We start from the raw sequence: 17,984 nt of genomic DNA, 5'->3' as shown, positions 1-17,984 counted from the left end.
TTAGTGCCCCCAGTGCCTCCTTCCTGTGCCCTTAGTGCCCCAGTGCCTCTGTCCTGTGTCCTTAGTGCCCCCAGTGCCTCCTTCCCATGTCCTTAGTGCCCCCAGTGCCTTTGTCCTGTGTCCTTAGTGGCCCCAGAGCCTCTGTCCTGTGTCCTTAGTGCCCTCAGTGCCTCCTCCCATGTTCTTAGTGCCCCCAGTGCCTCTATCCTGTGTCTTTAGTGCCCCCAGTACCTCCTTCCTATGTCTTGCCTTCCAGCCTTTGTCCTACCCCCTCCCCCGAAGCCAGCCTGCCTGCCTACCTCCATCCCTCCCTCCCTCCCTCCAGTACCTCCCTCCCTCCTGCCAGCGATTGGCTAGCCCGGAACTTCCTCTCTGATGTCAAAATTGACGTCGGGAATAAGGCAAGAAGCAGTGGCGGCGAACTGGGCTTTGAATATGTGCGGCAGGGAGCGATTGCCTATCCCAGCGTCCCCACGCACAGCTTCGGGATGCTGTCCCTGAATACAGTACGTTTTGGTGTCCTGAAGCGGTGTGTCGGGACAATGGAACAGTCAGTCTGAAAACGGTCACCTTATTCATACTATAATTTTAGAAAATTATTAAAAACATGACTATTTGATAAATTTGTAACTTAAATGTTCTAATGTTAATACTTTTAATCTTTAGGCATTATGTATCTTCTAGAAATAGCTTTTCTTGTATTGTAAATCGGCTGGATGTTCAGCCTTATCTTGCTGTGAACCGCCTAGAACCTTTTACTGGTTTGGCGGTATACAAGAAATAAATTATTATTATTATTATTATCTCCCCTTCCCTTCTGTAATGCCCCCCCATACAGCTAGCCAACATCTCTCTCCCCTTTCTACTCCCTCCCCTCTAGTTGGCTAGCTCTTCATCTCCCCTTCCCTAACCCAACTCCATGTCCAACATCTCCTTCATCCCTTCTCACTGCCACTCCTTACCACCTCCCAAGTAGGCCTGAAGATTGAAGAAGCATCAGCGCTGCCTTGACCTGTAAGCACAGACCTGCCCCCACCCCTTCCACAGAAAGTCTGCCTCAGATGACAGGCTAAAGCGGCTTTTCAGCACAGGTCTATGCATACAGGGCCTGCTCAGCGCTGATGCTTCTTTAATCTTCCAGCCATCCCAGCAGGAGAGTGTGGCGCAGTGATTAAAGCTACAGCCTTAGCACCCTGTGGTTGTGGGTTCAAACTCACGCTGATCCTTGTGATCGTGGGCAAGTCACTTAATTCCCCCATTGCCCCAGGTACATTAGATAGATTGTGAGCCCGCCAGGACAGACAGGGAAAAACTTCTTGAGTACCTGAATAAATGCATGTAAACCGTTCTGAGACTCCCCTGGGAGAACGGTATAGAAAATTGAAGAAATAAATGAGGGGAATTGGCATTAGCAGGCTCAGCAGCAATAAGAGAAGCAGAGAAAGGCTCTTGAGTTTGCCAGGGCCATATTGCTGCCTTCCTAAGTGGATACTTAGTTTGCCTAGTAGTGGCTGAACCAGCCCTGTTTCAAACTTCCTTAGTTGTACATGGGATGCAAAATGATCTCTTTACTGATTCTATGTCTTTGGGATTATGACAGGCTTGAATGACCAAACAAGAGCCAACCATTGGGAGTGGAGCAGTGGAGAGCCTGTCACATATACAAACTGGAGGAGAGGCTGGCCTCATCCTGCAAGAAAGAGAAGCAGCTGCACTCTAGTCTACCGGCGAGGAAAGTGGCAAACTAAGGACTGCAGAAAGGGCAAAGGTCACCACTATGTATGCTCAAGAAAGCTATAAGAAAATAGGGCAATGAAATAGCCACCAAACCCTTTTCCTTGCATAGATTTAAAAAAAAAAAATCTTCTATAATGTATTTATTATTTGCAGTATTGTGAAAAATACAAGTTGAATCAAAAGTTATCTTTGCTAATCTGGTTTAATGCTTGAGTTCCAGAATTAAAGGCCAAGCAGTCAAAGGGCATCTGTGAAGGCAGGACCTCACATATCATGGTTTCTCTGGCATTTGTCAAGGGTTCGATTTATCATCTGCAATTCTGTCCTCCAACATTTGAATATCTTCACCTATTTGGGTTTCAAGGAAAACCACTGTTTGGGGTTCTTTTTTTTCTTGCCTGGCTCCTCTCTTTTATCTTTTTTCTCCATCTTCATCCAGCATCTCACCCTGAATTCAAAACTGGCAGTGTAAGTACAGGTACAAGATCTGAAATCCTTGGGACCAGATTTTGGAATGTTAATGTTAAGTCAGAAAAAGACAGACCATAAAATTGCCCCCAGACTTTTTTTTATTTAAAAATAAGGCAAACATTAAACACTTCAAACACTTCAGAGAGAAACACGTACCCCATTGGTTTCAGTGTGTCTCACATCGGGGAAATTGACTACTTCCAGTTTGCGTCAAATTTCGGTTTTCGGAGCTTTTTGGAATTTCAGATAAAGGATCTTGTAACCTGTGTAAGTGGCTGTAAGGAAAGCCAAACCCAGTATCAGTTTCTCAAAACCCTTCTATGTGTAAAGAAGGCCAAATGAAAAGCTCACCCTGTCCTGTTCTGATCATTTGTCTGACATGGTTGATATCATAAGTGAATGTTGAAACCCTGAGAAGTTAAACCAGCATTATAGGTGTAGGGGGGTATGAGCACCTCTAGTACCGAGTCCAGGCAGTCCCTGAGTTAAGAGCGTGTTATATTTTTAAAGCTGTTCTTAAGTCAGATTTGTATGTAACTCAGAACTTGTAGATTTTATGATTCTTGCTGCTTACTTCTGCTCCCAGCTGACAAAAGGGCCGACTGTCAGTGTTCCCTCTAAGGTACAGCATGAACAACCACACACTGTTTTTAATGTGGCCATGCATCATTCCTGAATCTGAAATGGAGAATTGTGGGAGTCCATGCCACTGGAAATACTACTCAGTGAAATCAAATGAAGCTGCAACTGTGTTCTTAAATATGAATCGGGTGTCTGTAACTCGGGGACTGCCTGTATACTCCTTCACTGTGTCCAGGGAGGAACATAAGAAGTTGCCTCCGCTGGGTCAGACCAGAGGTCCATCTCGCCCAGCAGTCCGCTCCCATAGCGGCCCATCAGGTCCATGACCTGTAAGGTGATCCTTGTCTAAAACCCTTTGATCCCCTTTATCCTTCTAACTATACCCTTTCATAATCCTATCCCTACCTCTATCTGTATCCCTCAATCCCAGTGTCCTTCAGGAATTTATCCAATACTTCTTTGAAACCCCGTAGTGTATTCTGTCCTATCACAACCTCCGGAAGCGCATTCCAGGTGCCCACCACCCTCTGAGTGAAAAAGAATTTCCTAGCATTGGTTCTAAACCTGTCCCCTTTCAACTTCTTTGAGTGCCCCCTTGTTCTTGTGGTTCCCAATAGGCTGAAGAATCTGTCCCTATCTACCTTCTCTATGCCTTTCAAGATCTTGCAAGTCTCTATCATGTCTCCTCTGAGTCTCCGTTTCTCCAGGGAGAAGAGCCCCAGCCTTTCCAACTTGTCTGCGTATGAAAGGTTTGCCATACCTTTTATCATTTTTGTCACTCTTCTCTGAACCCTCTCAAATATCGCCATGTCCTTCTTAAGGTACGGTGACCAATACTGGACACAGTACTCCAGATGCGGGCGCACCATCGCACGATACAGCGGCACGATGACTTCCTTCATCCTGGTTGTAATACCCTTCTTAATAATACCCAACATTCTGTTTGCTTTCTTCGAGGCTGCTGCACATTGTGCCGTTGACTTCATTGTTGTATCCACCAGCACACCCAAGTCCTTTTCAAGGTTACTCTCCCCTAGTACTAATCCCCCCATTTTGTAGCTGAACATCTGGTTCTTTTCCCCTATATGCATGACCTTGCATTTCTCTATATTGAAGTTCATTTGCCATTTATTTGCCCACTCCTCCAGTTTGTTTAGGTCCCTTTGTAGGTCTTCACATTCCTCCGTGGTTTTAACCCTGCTACAGAGTTTAGTGTCATCCGCAAATTTTATAACTTCACACTTCATCCCTGTTTCTAGGTCATTTATAATACATTGAACAGCAGCGTAGGAGTAGTTCAGTTGAGATTAGCACACTTTTCTGTGAGTCAAATTAGCATATGATTACGAGAGGAACACTGTGAATGCAGCTGGGAAGAAGCCGACTGGAACCATATTAGCTAAGCAGCAAAGCCAGAATCTCATTGAAATACTTCCTTACTAGAACCTCATCAGGCAGGAAATGATTAGAAGGAATATTAAGACAACTAAGATTTCTTGCTCTAGGAAAATTCTCCATCCTGCAGCACAGGAGCAAGCTATCCTTAATTGCTGAGGAACTAATTGTCTTTAAAGTAGTACCGTATTTCCCCATGTATAGGCTGCCAATTTCCGTTTTAAAACTGTTAGATAAGCCACCCCATGTTATTAGCCATGGCTTATCTAGATATCTGAACTATGTTTAAATCATCTCCCCTTCCCCCGGTACTTTTTTAAATTCCCCCAAATACTTCCCTTGCTGGATGGCTGCCGGTTGCCTCCAATCTCGCGGCCAGCGGTGCAGGGCAGGAGTGATCTTTTCAGCATCCAGCCTGGCCCTGCGCCGCTTCCTGAATGGCTGCCATCAGTTCTCTCGAGACTCAGTAGCAGGAGGAGGGAGGGGAGGAGCGGGGGGGGGGGGAGGCAGAGAGGAGGAGGGGTGCTGCATCCTTAGGAAGACCTTGCCCGGGGCAGACCGCCCTCATCCCCACACCCCTTACTATGCCACTGCTGCCTGTATGACAGCTTCAGATGTTATGGCTATTCCTATTAAAGCAGCAAGCACATTCCTGGAGTGACTTGACGGGTGATGCAGTGGACTATAGAGATGGGACTCTGGCTCATAATCCACTCTAATCACTACACTTACAGTGGAATATGTGAGCTTTCCAAACCCCATCCTAATTCTGCTGTACCCACATTTAAGTGTCCCCTGCAGGGCTAAGGGCTATTGACGTGGTATACAGTTGAATACAATGGGTTTTGGGTGGGTTTTGAAGGGCTCACCATAGAGTATAAGGGGGTTATGGTGAGATGTGTACTTGGTACCTTTTATGTGAAGTTCCCTGCAGTGCCTCCTAGGGTGCCCCACTGCTTTGCTGGGATGTCTGTGGCCCCTCCTACATCACAATGGCTTGTTCTGTGCATTTTTCTTTTGGATGTGTTTTTTCAAAAATGGTTTAAAAAGGTAGATGCACTGAGCACAAACACATCCATTTTTGAAATAAACATGATAGACATTTTGCAGTTTTGAAAATGGGCATGTTTGGTACTGGATTTTTGTATGTGTTCTGTAAAACGTCTAAACTTGGATTTGGACCCTCCATATGTACCACTTAGCTAAACCAAACATTAAAGTGGTTTACAGGGATAATATAAACACAGATAACTATCTATTATAACACAGATAAAGGAATTCTATTAGTATAGGATAGTTAATTACCCAAACAATCACAATAAAGAACATTCAATTTACACATTCTAACCAAAGCATTCCAGATATTCTCCCTAAAGTCAAGTCCCTAAACCTTGACCAAATGCTAAATTAAAATAAAAAGTCTTAGGTAATCTCTTAAAATTTTTCATTGATTCCTCTTTCCGTAATGCCACTGGCAAACTGTTCCACAAAACTGGAGCCACCTTAAAAAAAATTGTGTAATCCCTAGTAGATGCCAAACATGCTCGAGAAATATGAAGTAAAACCATTCTATTATCATTTACTGTACGCTGGGTTTTACTAAACAACGGTAGAGGTTTCTACCACAGGCCAGCGAGGTAAGTGTTCAGACACTCATAGAATTCCTATGAGCGAAGCATTTACCTTGCCAGCCCACAGTAAAAACCTTTACCGCCATTTAGTAAAAGAATCCCATAGTGATCTGAGCAATCTATTGAGGACATACAAAGGAAAGATAAGAAGGTTCCACTTCAAACAAAGCTCTAAGGGCCATCTTCTTTTTTTTTAAGTGATTATGTATATGTGTGTGTAAGAGAGACATAGAGAGAAAAAAAGTTCTACACATTTTTGCTTATAAACAGGACTTTATGTGTGAAAGAGATGTTACAAGTCATGTAATGTCAACAAACCTGTGTTGGTTTTTTCTTAACTTTTTTCACTCTGCTTTTAACACACGTAGAGAGGCATTTTGGAAAGGATGTTCAGACTCAAGAACATGGACATCTAAGTCAGTAGGTCACAAATAGATGTCCATCTCACATGTATTTTAGAACAGGATACACCCTATTCTAAAATACAAGCAAGATGAATGTTCATGCTGGAAACGTCCAGCATGAACATCCAAATTATGAATGGGGAAAACAAAGGACATGGATGCCTATGTGATAGCATAGGAATGCACATCTAATAAAATGGCTTCTCATGCCCTAACTCTTCTTTCTATATCTCGAGGTACTTATTCACCCTAACATTTATCATAACCCCAAGAATTATATCTCAATCACATCCATTAAAATGGGATTTAAAATGGGTGGTTTAGAATGTCGCCACCATCTTGAATGAAGAAATTGTCATGATAAATGTCGGTGGTATAAAGGTTAGTAAAGTTGTAGTTACTAGCTATTAATATTAGTTTAAAAAGTTGGACTGTTTTATGATTAGATTTATTTGTTGTTTGAATACAAGGGCTTAGCCTTGAAAAAGCAGGAAACAAAATATGTTGGCTTTCTCCTCAGCTCCCAAGACCACAAAGCTAAGTGCTATAAATTAAGTCTGAAATATTTCATGAAAGTGAGTTGTATAGAACCTGTGAAGAGATGACACATATAGTTTAGAGCTATGAGTATATCGAGCCTGGAGTTGTGTCTCTGAGGTTCTGAAGCTGTTCTTGGTCTAAACGGATATGATTGCGATATAATTCTTGGGGTTAAGATAAATGTTAGCATCTTATAAAATGGGTCACACAGAGATTCATACAAAGCAGATGGCTAACCGAATGGTTACTGTAGTGGGCTAAGGATTAGGGAATCTGGGATCAAGTCCCACTTCAGCTCTTTTTTTAATTGTGAGCCTCCAGGAGCAGAAAAATGTAGTACCTGAATATATATCATATCAATAGCTTTCAGGCTTGCAGGTTTCATATATATTCAGGCACAGTAGGTATTTTCTGTCCTTAGAGGGCTCGCAATTTAAATAAATAAATAAAAACAGTCAACAAGGGATTTGAACTTGGGATGCTTGGTTCACCAGTCACTGTATTAACCTGTTGAGCTGCTCTTCAGATGTGTACATGACTTTCTTAAGATGACCATAGTACCTGAAGCTGTCATAGGGTGTGATATCCCTTTGGTTAGTTTCACATTCAGTGGAGAGGGACAGCAATCGCAGGGGGAATTAAGAAGGTGTCATGCCTTTAACTTTTCAGTGGACAGCCAGTGGCATAGCGAGGGTGAGAGGTGCCTGGGCAGTAGCGCCCCTCCCCCGGCCTCGTCTCCGCCTTCTCCTTCCCCGCCCCCCCCCCCCCCCGGGTCGCACACGCCCCCCCTTCCCTTTCCCCATACCTCTAGTTGTTCTCCGCCGTGACCAACAACTTCAACGTGCTCCTTGATACTGTGTTCTCTCCCTCTGACATCACTTCCTATACACAGCACCCGGAAGTAACATCAGTGGGAGCCGATGCGGTCACAAGGAGCACGTTGAAGCTGTTACTCATGGCGGTGAACAGCTAGAAGTACGGGGTAAGGGAAGGGGGCACGTGCGCGGCAGGAGGGAGGAGTGGGAAGAAGCAGGGGTGGAGAGAAGGAGGGGTGCCGACACTCTCAACATAATGGCGTCTGCGGCGGACCACCCCCTCCCCCCCTTCCGCTGTGGATAGCTGCTCAGTCAGAGCTCCTTTCTGTAACCTGGATGTGACAAGTTTCAGGTCTAACTAACAACATCCATCTTTTTAGACTTGGACCTCCCTTCCCCCTCTGTGATCAGAGTTGGATGTCTACATATGGGGCATCCCTAGTCCTGTCCAAAACATACCTAGAATATATCCCCTTGCTATGAACACGTACTGCAGTATTAAATGCTCATATCCCAGCTTTGGATATCCAAGCAGTATTGGCATCTAAATTCCAGTTTTCAGATTCTAAAACAAGAACAGAGCTTCTAAAATTTTATCCACCATTCGTAGTAAATAGGTCCCATTGTTTAAATGTGACCGGCAGTAAATTAAATTATGCTAGCACTCGGTATCAGAGTAACACCCTTTTCTGAATCTAGCCCTTGATATCTAGAATGATATAAATAGTATCTTCAAGTTACTTTCATTATAAGAACATAAGAACATAAGAAATGCCTCCGCTGGGTCAGACCCGAGGTCCATCGCGCCCAGCAGTCCGCTCACGCAGCGGCCCAACAGGTCCAGAACCTGTGCAGTAAATTTCTATCTATACCCCTCTATCCCCTTTTCCAGCAGGAATTTGTCCAAACCTTTCTTAAACCCCAGTACTGTACTCTGCCCTATAACTTCCTCTGGAATTGTATTCCAGGTGTCCACCACACGTTGTGTAAAGAAGAACTTCCTAGCATTAGTTTTGAATTTGCCTCCTTTCAACTTTTCCGAATGCCCTCTTGTTTTTTTATTTTCTGAAAGTTTGAAGAATCTGTCCCTCTCTACTTTCTCTATGCCCTTCATGATCTTGTAAGTCTCTATCATATCCCCTCTTAATCTTCTCTTTTCTAGGGAAAAGAGTCCCAGTTTTTCCAATCTCTCAGCATATGAAAGGCTTTCCATCCCCTTAATCAGTCGTGTTGCTCTCCTCTGAACTCTCTCGAGCAATGCCATATCCTTTTTAAGGTACGGTGACCAATACTGGACGCAGTACTCAAGATGTGGACGCACCATTGCCTGATACAGCGGCAGGATAACTTCTTTCGTTCTGGTTGTAATACCTTTCTTGATTATACCTAGCATTCTATTCGCTCTCTTAGCGGCAGCTGCGCACTGTGCTGTCGGCTTCATTGTCATGTCCACCATCACCCCCAAGTCCCTTTCTTGTGCACTCTCATTCAAAAACTTCCCTCCCATCACATAATTATACCTCAAGTTTTTGCTTCCCACATGCAATACTTTACACTTCCCAACATTGAATTTCATCTGCCATCTCTCTGCCCATTCCCCAGTCTCTTTGCAATTCTTCGCAGTCCTCCTTTGTCCGAGCTCTACTAAATAGTTTGGTGCCGTCCGCAAATTTTATTATCTCACACTTCGTCCCTGTTTCTAGATCATTTATGAATATGTTAAAAAGCAGTGGCCCGAGCACTGAGCCCTGCGGAACACCACTCGTGACCTTTCTCCAGTCTGAGTAGTGGCCCTTCACCCCTACCCTCTGTTTCCTACCTTCTAATCAGTTTCTGATCCATCTATGCACGTCTCCGTCCACCCCATGGTTCTTCAGTTTCCGGAGTAGACGTTCATGAGGCACCTTGTCAAAGGCTTTCTGGAAATCTAGGTATATGATGTCTATGGGGTCTCCTCTGTCCATTTGTTTGTTAATTCCTTCGAAGAAGTGCAGTAAGTTAGTCAGGCACGATCTTCCCCTGCAGAAACCATGTTGGCTGGTTTTCAGAAGTTCGTTTCTTTCAAAATGTTTATCGATGTTTTCTTTTATCAGTGCTTCCGCCTAGTGCTAGCGGTGTACAAGTAGTTGTAAAAAGATTTGAGAACTAGACAGCTCAATACCATTACATACCTTCTCTGGTGGATATTTGAGACTGTGCCTGTCTGGATAACTCTCAGTTGTTTAATTGTCTATAAGAATACTGTAAATGTGTATTCATACAACCCAATTTTTTAAATAACACTACAATTCTACTGTATTTAATTCACAAAGTGGTGCTCAACTAATTTTTATAGTAGAAAAAAAACAATTTTATGCACTGTATTCATCTTTATTTACCAAAGCATATTCTAATAAAAATGAATTCTGTACATTCAGCTATTGTGTCTTGTCGTTTTTTTTGAAAATCCTATTCACATTTATGTTCAAGGACTTGTCTGCCTCACTAAAAAATGTCCTATTTTTATATTTAATTACACTTTATTATATAATTTCCATCACTAATTAAAATATATATTTGAACTTAGGGCTCCTTTTACAAAGGTGCGCTAGCGTTTTTGGTGAATGCATCGGATTAGCACGCGCTATAGCGCTTGCTACCTGAAAAACTACCACCTGCTCAAGAAGAGGTGGTAGCGGCTAGCACACACGGCATTTTAGTGCGCGATATTCCGCATGTTAAGGTCCTAACGTACCTTTGTAAAAGGAGCCCTTAATGTGCTCAGTACATCTCTACCACAGCCATATCCGAAGACATTAAGACCACAATTTAAAGGAAATCGTCATGGCACCATTATGTGCTCTTATACCCAACCAAGGTTTCTTCTATATGGTTTTTCTTAATGTGCTCTTACATAAACAATTTAGCAGACAAGCATATATAGCCAAAAAAGGTTTTTGTACTTATCTGATTTAATCTAAACTAAACCTTAAGCTTATATATCGCATCTTCTCTATAAATATAGAGCTCAAAACAAATTGAGAGCTCAACAAATTTAGAGCTCAACAAAAATTGAAAGGGAAGTACAGTGAAAGTTGGTAGTAGGGGGAAGCGGAAATTTACATTTTTGAAAATAGCCAAGTTTTCAGGTGTCTCCAAATCCACTGGTAAGGCAATATATAGTGTTCAAATCAGGTCTGGATCCGGAGTGGCAAAACCCCAACAAAAAAGTGCTTGTGATTTATAATCCAACATGCTCATGCTATTGATGACCTCATTTATTCAGTTACTCCAATATCAATCGCCTCCAACTCAAGCTGATTTGTCTGATCAGATGTGCATATTCTGGATCTTAGCATAGGTATGGGAAGTTGTTGAAAAGTTAGGGAGTGTAGGGTCCAGCAAAAGTGGCCTCTAGGGATGGGAGGAACAACCTGAACAGGAGAGTATGGTGGAATTAATGTTAATCAAGCTGGAAACATCTTATTGAATATGATGCAAAATTAACATGGGTAAAGGAAAAGCTGGGGCGGGGGGGGGGGGGATTGTGAGAAAGGAACTCTTTATAATACTCTGTAAAACTGGTGTCAATTATTGCAGATGAATGCAGGAACAGCAAAAGGGAGGGGAAGGGGAGAGGGGGAGGGGAAGGAAGGAGAGGGAGGAGGAAGAACTGACAAGTTGCCTGAGAAGGAAGGGAGATAAGACATTCTTTGCAGCATGCTGTCAGCAACTACAGAACAAAGTCTCTGCCAGGATAGATAGCAAACTGAAGGACATGAACATGTAGATAAACCATATACAGGTACAAGTAAATAAAGTTAGGGTAACCCAAAGGGGAGGAAGAGCAGGAGTAGTGGGAGAAGTAAACAGAGGTGGGACAAAAGGAAGTACAGTAAGTAAATATTGATAGGTCGCCTAAGGATGTAAGCTTCCTCTACCCTGACCAATGGGCATGTAGACAGGAGGGGCCAGGATGAGAGAACAAACTATATAATGTAAAGCTGCAGTCAGCTGTGTGCGCCTACCCTGTGTGGATCAAGCTTACTAATATGGCATTTAACTCTCTGATTGCATTAGTACTCAACAATAAATATCATAAATAAATGCAATCCCTAACTTCATCAAAGCCAGCCCTGTGCTTTTACTCTGTGTGTATGACATCCTTTTTTGTAAGAGAGTCAAATAAAACTATTTACTGTTTCACATCGGAGTCCGTCCTGAGTTCATCCAGGGAGAGATTGTTGTTTCTCGCACCATTTCCTCCTCCAACATGGAGTCAGTTGCTCTCTGGCTGATGTTGGTTCAATGGCATTTGCTAAGGACCGTTTCTATTAGTCTTTGGGTCAACCCTCACACACAGGGGATTATACAGCACCCCACAGCAGTTAGGATTCCAGCTACTATAATAAGAGCAATGAGTATGGATACCACCATCCCCTTCCACTTCCCAAACCAAGAGCCCAACCACCCGGTGAGTGAGTTGTCTATCCCTGCTAATTCTGCTGCTAGTGTGGTTAATCCCTGCAGAGCTTTGGTAATTGTCCCATCAGGAGCTATAACTCTCTCCCAACATAACACAGGCCCCTCCTTTCTCTGCTAATATCATATCTAACAGTACCCAGAGCCTTCATTTTCAACTGCTCAAAATTCTGTCCATCTTGTTCTATTATAGCAATCTTCCCTAATCACAGGTTCTAACTCAAATATTTTTGAAATATCACTTCAATATTACATACTTTCCATACATTATATTCTAATATTAGTGAAGTGCTCAGCCCACAACCTAAAGTGCTCCATTAATAAAAAAAATAAAAAAAGCACAGGCTGTTCTTGTAATTGATATTTAGTATACTTATGTATATTTCTCCATATTAATTCTAATATTTGGATCTTTACTTTTAATTGTGGACTAAATAATGTATATTCTTTCATTCTAATTACCTCACACTGCCGCTAGGAGCAGAGTTAGGATTATTAGTTTTCTTTGATCTCTATTGCAAATCTGTACTCAAGTATTAATGTGCTTGTTTGTAATTTTGAAAAATGAATAAATAAAGAATTTAAAATAAATAAATAAATAAAAAAGCACAGGCTGCCACAGAAACCATCATTGCACTTTACGGTTCCCAATCCACCAGAATCAGCAAACATAAAGCGTAAAGAATGTAATCTATAATCACTTATGTTTGCTGATTCTGGTGAATTGGGAACCGTGAGGTGCAATGATGGTTTCTGTGGCACCCTGTGCTTTTTTATTAATGGAGCACTTTAGGTTATGGGCTGAGCACTTCAAGTTTCAAGTTTTATTTTGATTTGATAAATCGCTTATTCAAATTACTAAGCGAGTTACAGCAGAATAAAATGAACATACATTTAGACATACTTTTTAAAATTGACACTAATATCTCTCTCTATATATAAAATTGGATGTATTTGTGTGTGTGTGTATGTATGTATGTTCCAACATAGCTCTGAAACGCATGGAGAGATTTCAACCAAACTTGGTATACATATGACTTACTATCTGGGGAAAATTACTGTGGAAGTGGGAAGGGGGTGACATGTAAAAATTATCGAAAACGACAGATATTAGTGTCTAACTTTTCTGGCTCGCTGAGATGAATACTGATACTCCCAATGTCGCTTAAATCCAAGTTCAGCCCCATAGACAGGACCACTGTTGCTGCTAAAAATGAAGATGTCCATGAAATAAAATCAAATACTGTACTTCCCGTTGTACCAGGCGTAATCACTGAATACAAGTCTATCGATACCGGAAGATTGGGATAAATAAATATCCGGGCAATGCCGGGTGATCAGCTAATTAGAATGTAATGTATGGAAAGTATGTAATACTGAAGTGATATTTCAAAAATATTTGAGTTAGAACCTGTGATTAGGGGAGAGTGTTATTAAAGTACAATATAGCTCATCCAGTCATACAAGAAATGGCTCTACAGCTCCTCTAATAATGTTTTGATCACTAGGTTCTTTCCTGAGGTCTCACTGAGGATATGAAATAGATGCGATCCCCACTTCCAGACCTCTTCCACATAATTTATGGAGAAGTGTTACTGAGCCTTGAAGGAGATCTGTGTGATTGATCTTTATCTGCTACTTTTTTTGCTGTACACTTCCCCCTCTGTATTTGCAGGGGTTAGGGGCAGAGCCGGCCTGCGAATATTAAAAAACTGTGAATAATATTCGGACCAGTTCTGCCCCTAAACCCCGCTTCCCCCAGCTATTTTAAGCCCTGAAAGCCCCCCCCCCTTAAGCTTTACCTGGTGGTCTAGTAGGTTTTCAGGCAGGTGCGATCTTCCCACGCTCCTGCCCCATGCAGATGGCTCACAGGAAATGGCTGCCTTGAGCTCCCATAGTATCTCAAGCCATTTCCTGTGAGCGATCTGCATGGAGCAGGAGCATGGGAAGATCGTTCCTGCCCTGAAAACCCACTAGACCACCAGGTAAGGCTTAAGGGGGCGCTTACAGGGCTTAAAATAGCCTGAAAATGAAAATGCATTTTTTGGTTTAAAACCGCGAATAAGCGAATCCGTAGATACGGAATTTGCAAATATGGAGGGGGACATGTAGTGCAAAGTGAGAGCTAGGACAAAACAGTTTTTTTTTTGAGTTCAATATTTTTATTGTTTTTAGTTACAAGGTAATACAAACAGAAAAATAAGGAATATCAACAGGATAATAATAAACAAACAAATATCCCATGTCCATAAGGCAGAAAAATGGGTAGAAGACATAGTACAGTTACACAATAGGTTATGCATTGAATAGTTGGATATACAGAATAAGGTAAAGAAATATCAGTAACAATTGCACTAATGGTAATTATGAGGTCTATTAGTAACCTCAATATGTATTAACATTTAATAAAGATAAGAATCAAAAATATAATCAAAACAAAATAATGTCTAAATCATCCTCCCTTCGAAATTCGGTTGCAATATTGTATTATCGGATCCCAAATGTCATGGAAACGTTGTAAGGATCCCATTTTTTGGGCATATAAAGATTCATATTTAACAATAATATTCAATTGGGACCACCATTCCGCGTGGGATACATCAGCAAAATTCTTCCATTTGGTAAATATGATCTTAAGTGCTATTAATAATAAGGCACGTAATGCCAAACTTGCTGAATTGTGGGGTGAGTAGCGAGTTGATGCAGTGCCAGTTATAAGCATAGCATAGGAGAAGTATTCATTAATACTAAGCATTTTAGCTATGTCTGCCCAAACCGATTTCCAGAAATTGTGCAGCATAGAGCAATCAAATAGCATATGTTTCATTGTACCATCCTGCAGTTTGCATGACCAGCACAATTTAGATAAGGAAGTGTTCATTTTGGCCAGTCTACATGGGGTCCAATATGCCCTGTGTAATAAATAATAGGCCGATTGTTGTAAAGACGCAGAATGTAAGACTTTTCCTGCAGACAACCAGAGATTCGACCATTCTTCCTCCGTTAAGGAAAAGGAGAGCTCTGTATGCCAGCTATTTCTAGTGGAGAGGAGAGGAGAATCTATAAGTATTCTAATTGATTTGTACCATCTAGAAGCCTCTTTACCTAATGCTGCAATAGAATCACAAGTCGTCAGATAAGAGGGTGGAGCAGTTGCATAAGTAGTAGATGAAAATAGTTTTTTGATACAATGAGTTAATTGCAGCCACCGGAAGAGTTGGGAAGGTGGCAGGTTATGTGTCCTACAAATAGTTTCAAATGAGAACCAGATCTGACCATCATAAATATGCGATATACTCCACAATCCATGGGCCTGCCATAATTTCCAGGAGATCATTTTGTTCTGAATTTTGATGTTAGGATTATTCCAAAGAGGAGCCTCTAAGGATCTGTTCCATTTGTGTTCAGCGTGGGAGTCATAATATCTGATTGCGTAGAGTGTGGAGTGGATTACTGGATGTTGTTCTAATGATGTAATACCATGCATACCGGGGGCATATTTTAAGAGTAAGGTATCAGTGGGTGCTTCTAAATGAACCCACATAGGAGAAATAGTGGATGAAGGAACTTCCATCCATCTCTTACTTTGTCTCAAAATAAAAGCCAAATGATATTCATAAATGCTGGGAAAATTGACCCCGCCTTGTTGCTTAGAGCATTTAAGTTTACATATACTGATTCTAGGGGTCTTATTATTCCACAAAAAAGAAATTAATATTTTTTCCAATTTCTTATAATTTTGTTGCGGTAGTAGACAAGGTAACATGGAAAGAGTATAATTGACAATAGGAATAAGCATCATTTTTATAGTATCCAAACGTCCCCACCAAGTAAGTTTTAGGGGTGACCAACGATTAATAAGCGTATTGAGTTTAGATATTAGATAATCATAATTATACATTAAAGTGTCCTCTATGGTGGATCCAAATAGGACACCCAGGTATTTGAGTTTATTAGGGGTCCATATAAATCCGTATTTAACAATGTCATCTTTTGTTTCAGGGCAGTTAATAGGCATAATTTCAGTCTTAGATTGGTTGAGTTTGTATCCAGAAATAGAAGAGTATGAAGCAATCACCGTTAAAATGAATGGAATAGACAAAGGAGAAGTATACAGTAAAACGTCATCAGCATATGCTGATAATTTGACGTGCGCCTTTTTTGTGACTAGACCCCTAATATTAGGATTCAAGCGTATCGCTGTCAAAAAGGGTTCTAAAGCAATATTAAACAATAAAGGAGATAGCGGGCAGCCTTGTCTAGTTCCACGTGTTGGGTGAAAGGGTGCTGAATACAGGTCATTGATATATAATTTAGTAGTGGGTGAAGAATATAATATCTGAACTAAAGAAAGGAAGTAAGGTGGATATCCATACCATTTTAAAACCTGGAATAAATAATTCCATTCTATGCGATCGAACGCTTTTTCAGCGTCTAATCCCATAAGTAGTAGTGGGTCCGATGAGTCACGAGCTATATGTATGACATCAGTCAGGAGCCTAGTGTTGTCGCTAGAGAGGCGACCAGGTAAGAACCCAGTTTGGTCAGATGATATAATGTGCTGAACACTAGGGAGTAATTTATTTGCAATAATTTTGGCAAAAATCTTGGCGTCAGTATTTATTAGGGATAAGGGTCTGTAATTGGTCACAGACATAGGGGATTTGCCCGGTTTAGGAAGCACTATTATTGTCGCCTCTGTAAAAGTGCCTGATATTTTACCCGATTGTATGACAGAGGTAAAGAAAGAATATAGGGGATCTAACAACTGAGGAAGAAATGTCTTATAAAATTCTGCTGTAATTCCATCGGGACCAGGTGCCTTGCTTTTAGCCAACTGAGAGATAGCCAGTTCTATGTCAACTTTGGATACAGGAGAGGTAAGGTCCTTCTGATATAATTCTGGGATTTGTGTATGAGGAATAGTGTCTAAGAATGCAGATATATTGTTCAATTCGCATGCTTCCGAGGTATAGAGGGAAGAGTAGAAATCATGGAAGTGTGAGAGGATATCTTCAGACTTAGTTAAAGTACAATTATTATCATCAGTAATGGCAGCAACGTAAGTTTTGGAACTTCTGCCCTTGAGATATAAAGCCAATTGGTGACCACTACGGTTGTTTTCAGCATAATAAGAAGCATTTTTAAGTAATAGTGTATGAGAGGCTGTTTTGCTTAAAAGAATATTATACTCTACTCTCATCGCCCTAAGACGGGTTAGAGTCCCGAAATCGTGTGGATGTAGTATGTGAGATGCTTCAGTAGTTTTAATTTGCTTTTCTAAATCATCAATTTGTCTTAATTTCTCACGCTTTATGAAAGCCGCTTTGGAGATAATAATTCCCCTAATAAACGCCTTAAAGGAATCCCATAGGTTTATCCAATTATTAGAGGAAGGCCCATTGATAAGAAAAAAATCTTGTATGGCTAATGAAACTGTATCTATGAAAGTAGGTTCCTGGAGCAAGGAGTTATTGAATCTCCATTGTCTACACGTGTTGGGTATAGCTATATTATCAAAGTTTAGGAGAATCGCTGCATGATCTGAAACAGCAATTTCTCTGACAACTGCAGAAGAGAGATATGTAGACAAGGCTGAGCTAATTAGAAAGTAATCTATACGTGTATAGGATGAGTGTGGTGGTGAATAAAAAGTAAATTGTTGATCCTCTGGGTGTATAGTACGCCAGGGGTCAATAAGGTTAAATTGTGAAATCAGACCTTGCAATTTGTACCAGGAACGTGATGGTCTAAATTGAAATCTAGACTGTCGATCACGTTTAGGGTCTAATACAAGGTTGAAGTCACCTCCCAATATAAAAAGATCACTAGAAGATAATGCAAGTTGTTCCCCAATATCATCAAAAAACGTGGGTGTATCTACATTTGGAGCATAAATATTGAAGCATATAAGGGACATAGAATGAAATTCTAATTGAGCTTTTATC

The 17,984-nt window shown here is 41.2% G+C and overlaps 1 protein-coding gene across 1 annotated transcript in view; it reads left to right on the top strand.

Moving 5' to 3' along the window:
• FREM1 (FRAS1 related extracellular matrix 1) overlaps window positions 1–2,998 on the top strand; it is a 280,084-nt gene extending 277,086 nt beyond the window's left edge. Inside the window, exon 36 of the mRNA XM_033919036.1 lies at window positions 1,601–2,998. Within this exon, the coding sequence (XP_033774927.1) occupies window positions 1,601–1,800 (200 nt within the window). The 3' untranslated portion in view covers window positions 1,801–2,998. The remainder of the gene's footprint in view (window positions 1–1,600) is intronic.
• The last annotated feature ends 14,986 nt before the right edge of the window (window positions 2,999–17,984 follow it).

Source organism: Geotrypetes seraphini, chromosome 1, assembly GCF_902459505.1.
Source record: "Geotrypetes seraphini chromosome 1, aGeoSer1.1, whole genome shotgun sequence".
Taxonomy (NCBI): Eukaryota; Metazoa; Chordata; class Amphibia; order Gymnophiona; family Dermophiidae; genus Geotrypetes; species Geotrypetes seraphini.
This window is presented reverse-complemented; position numbering and strand designations above follow the sequence as displayed.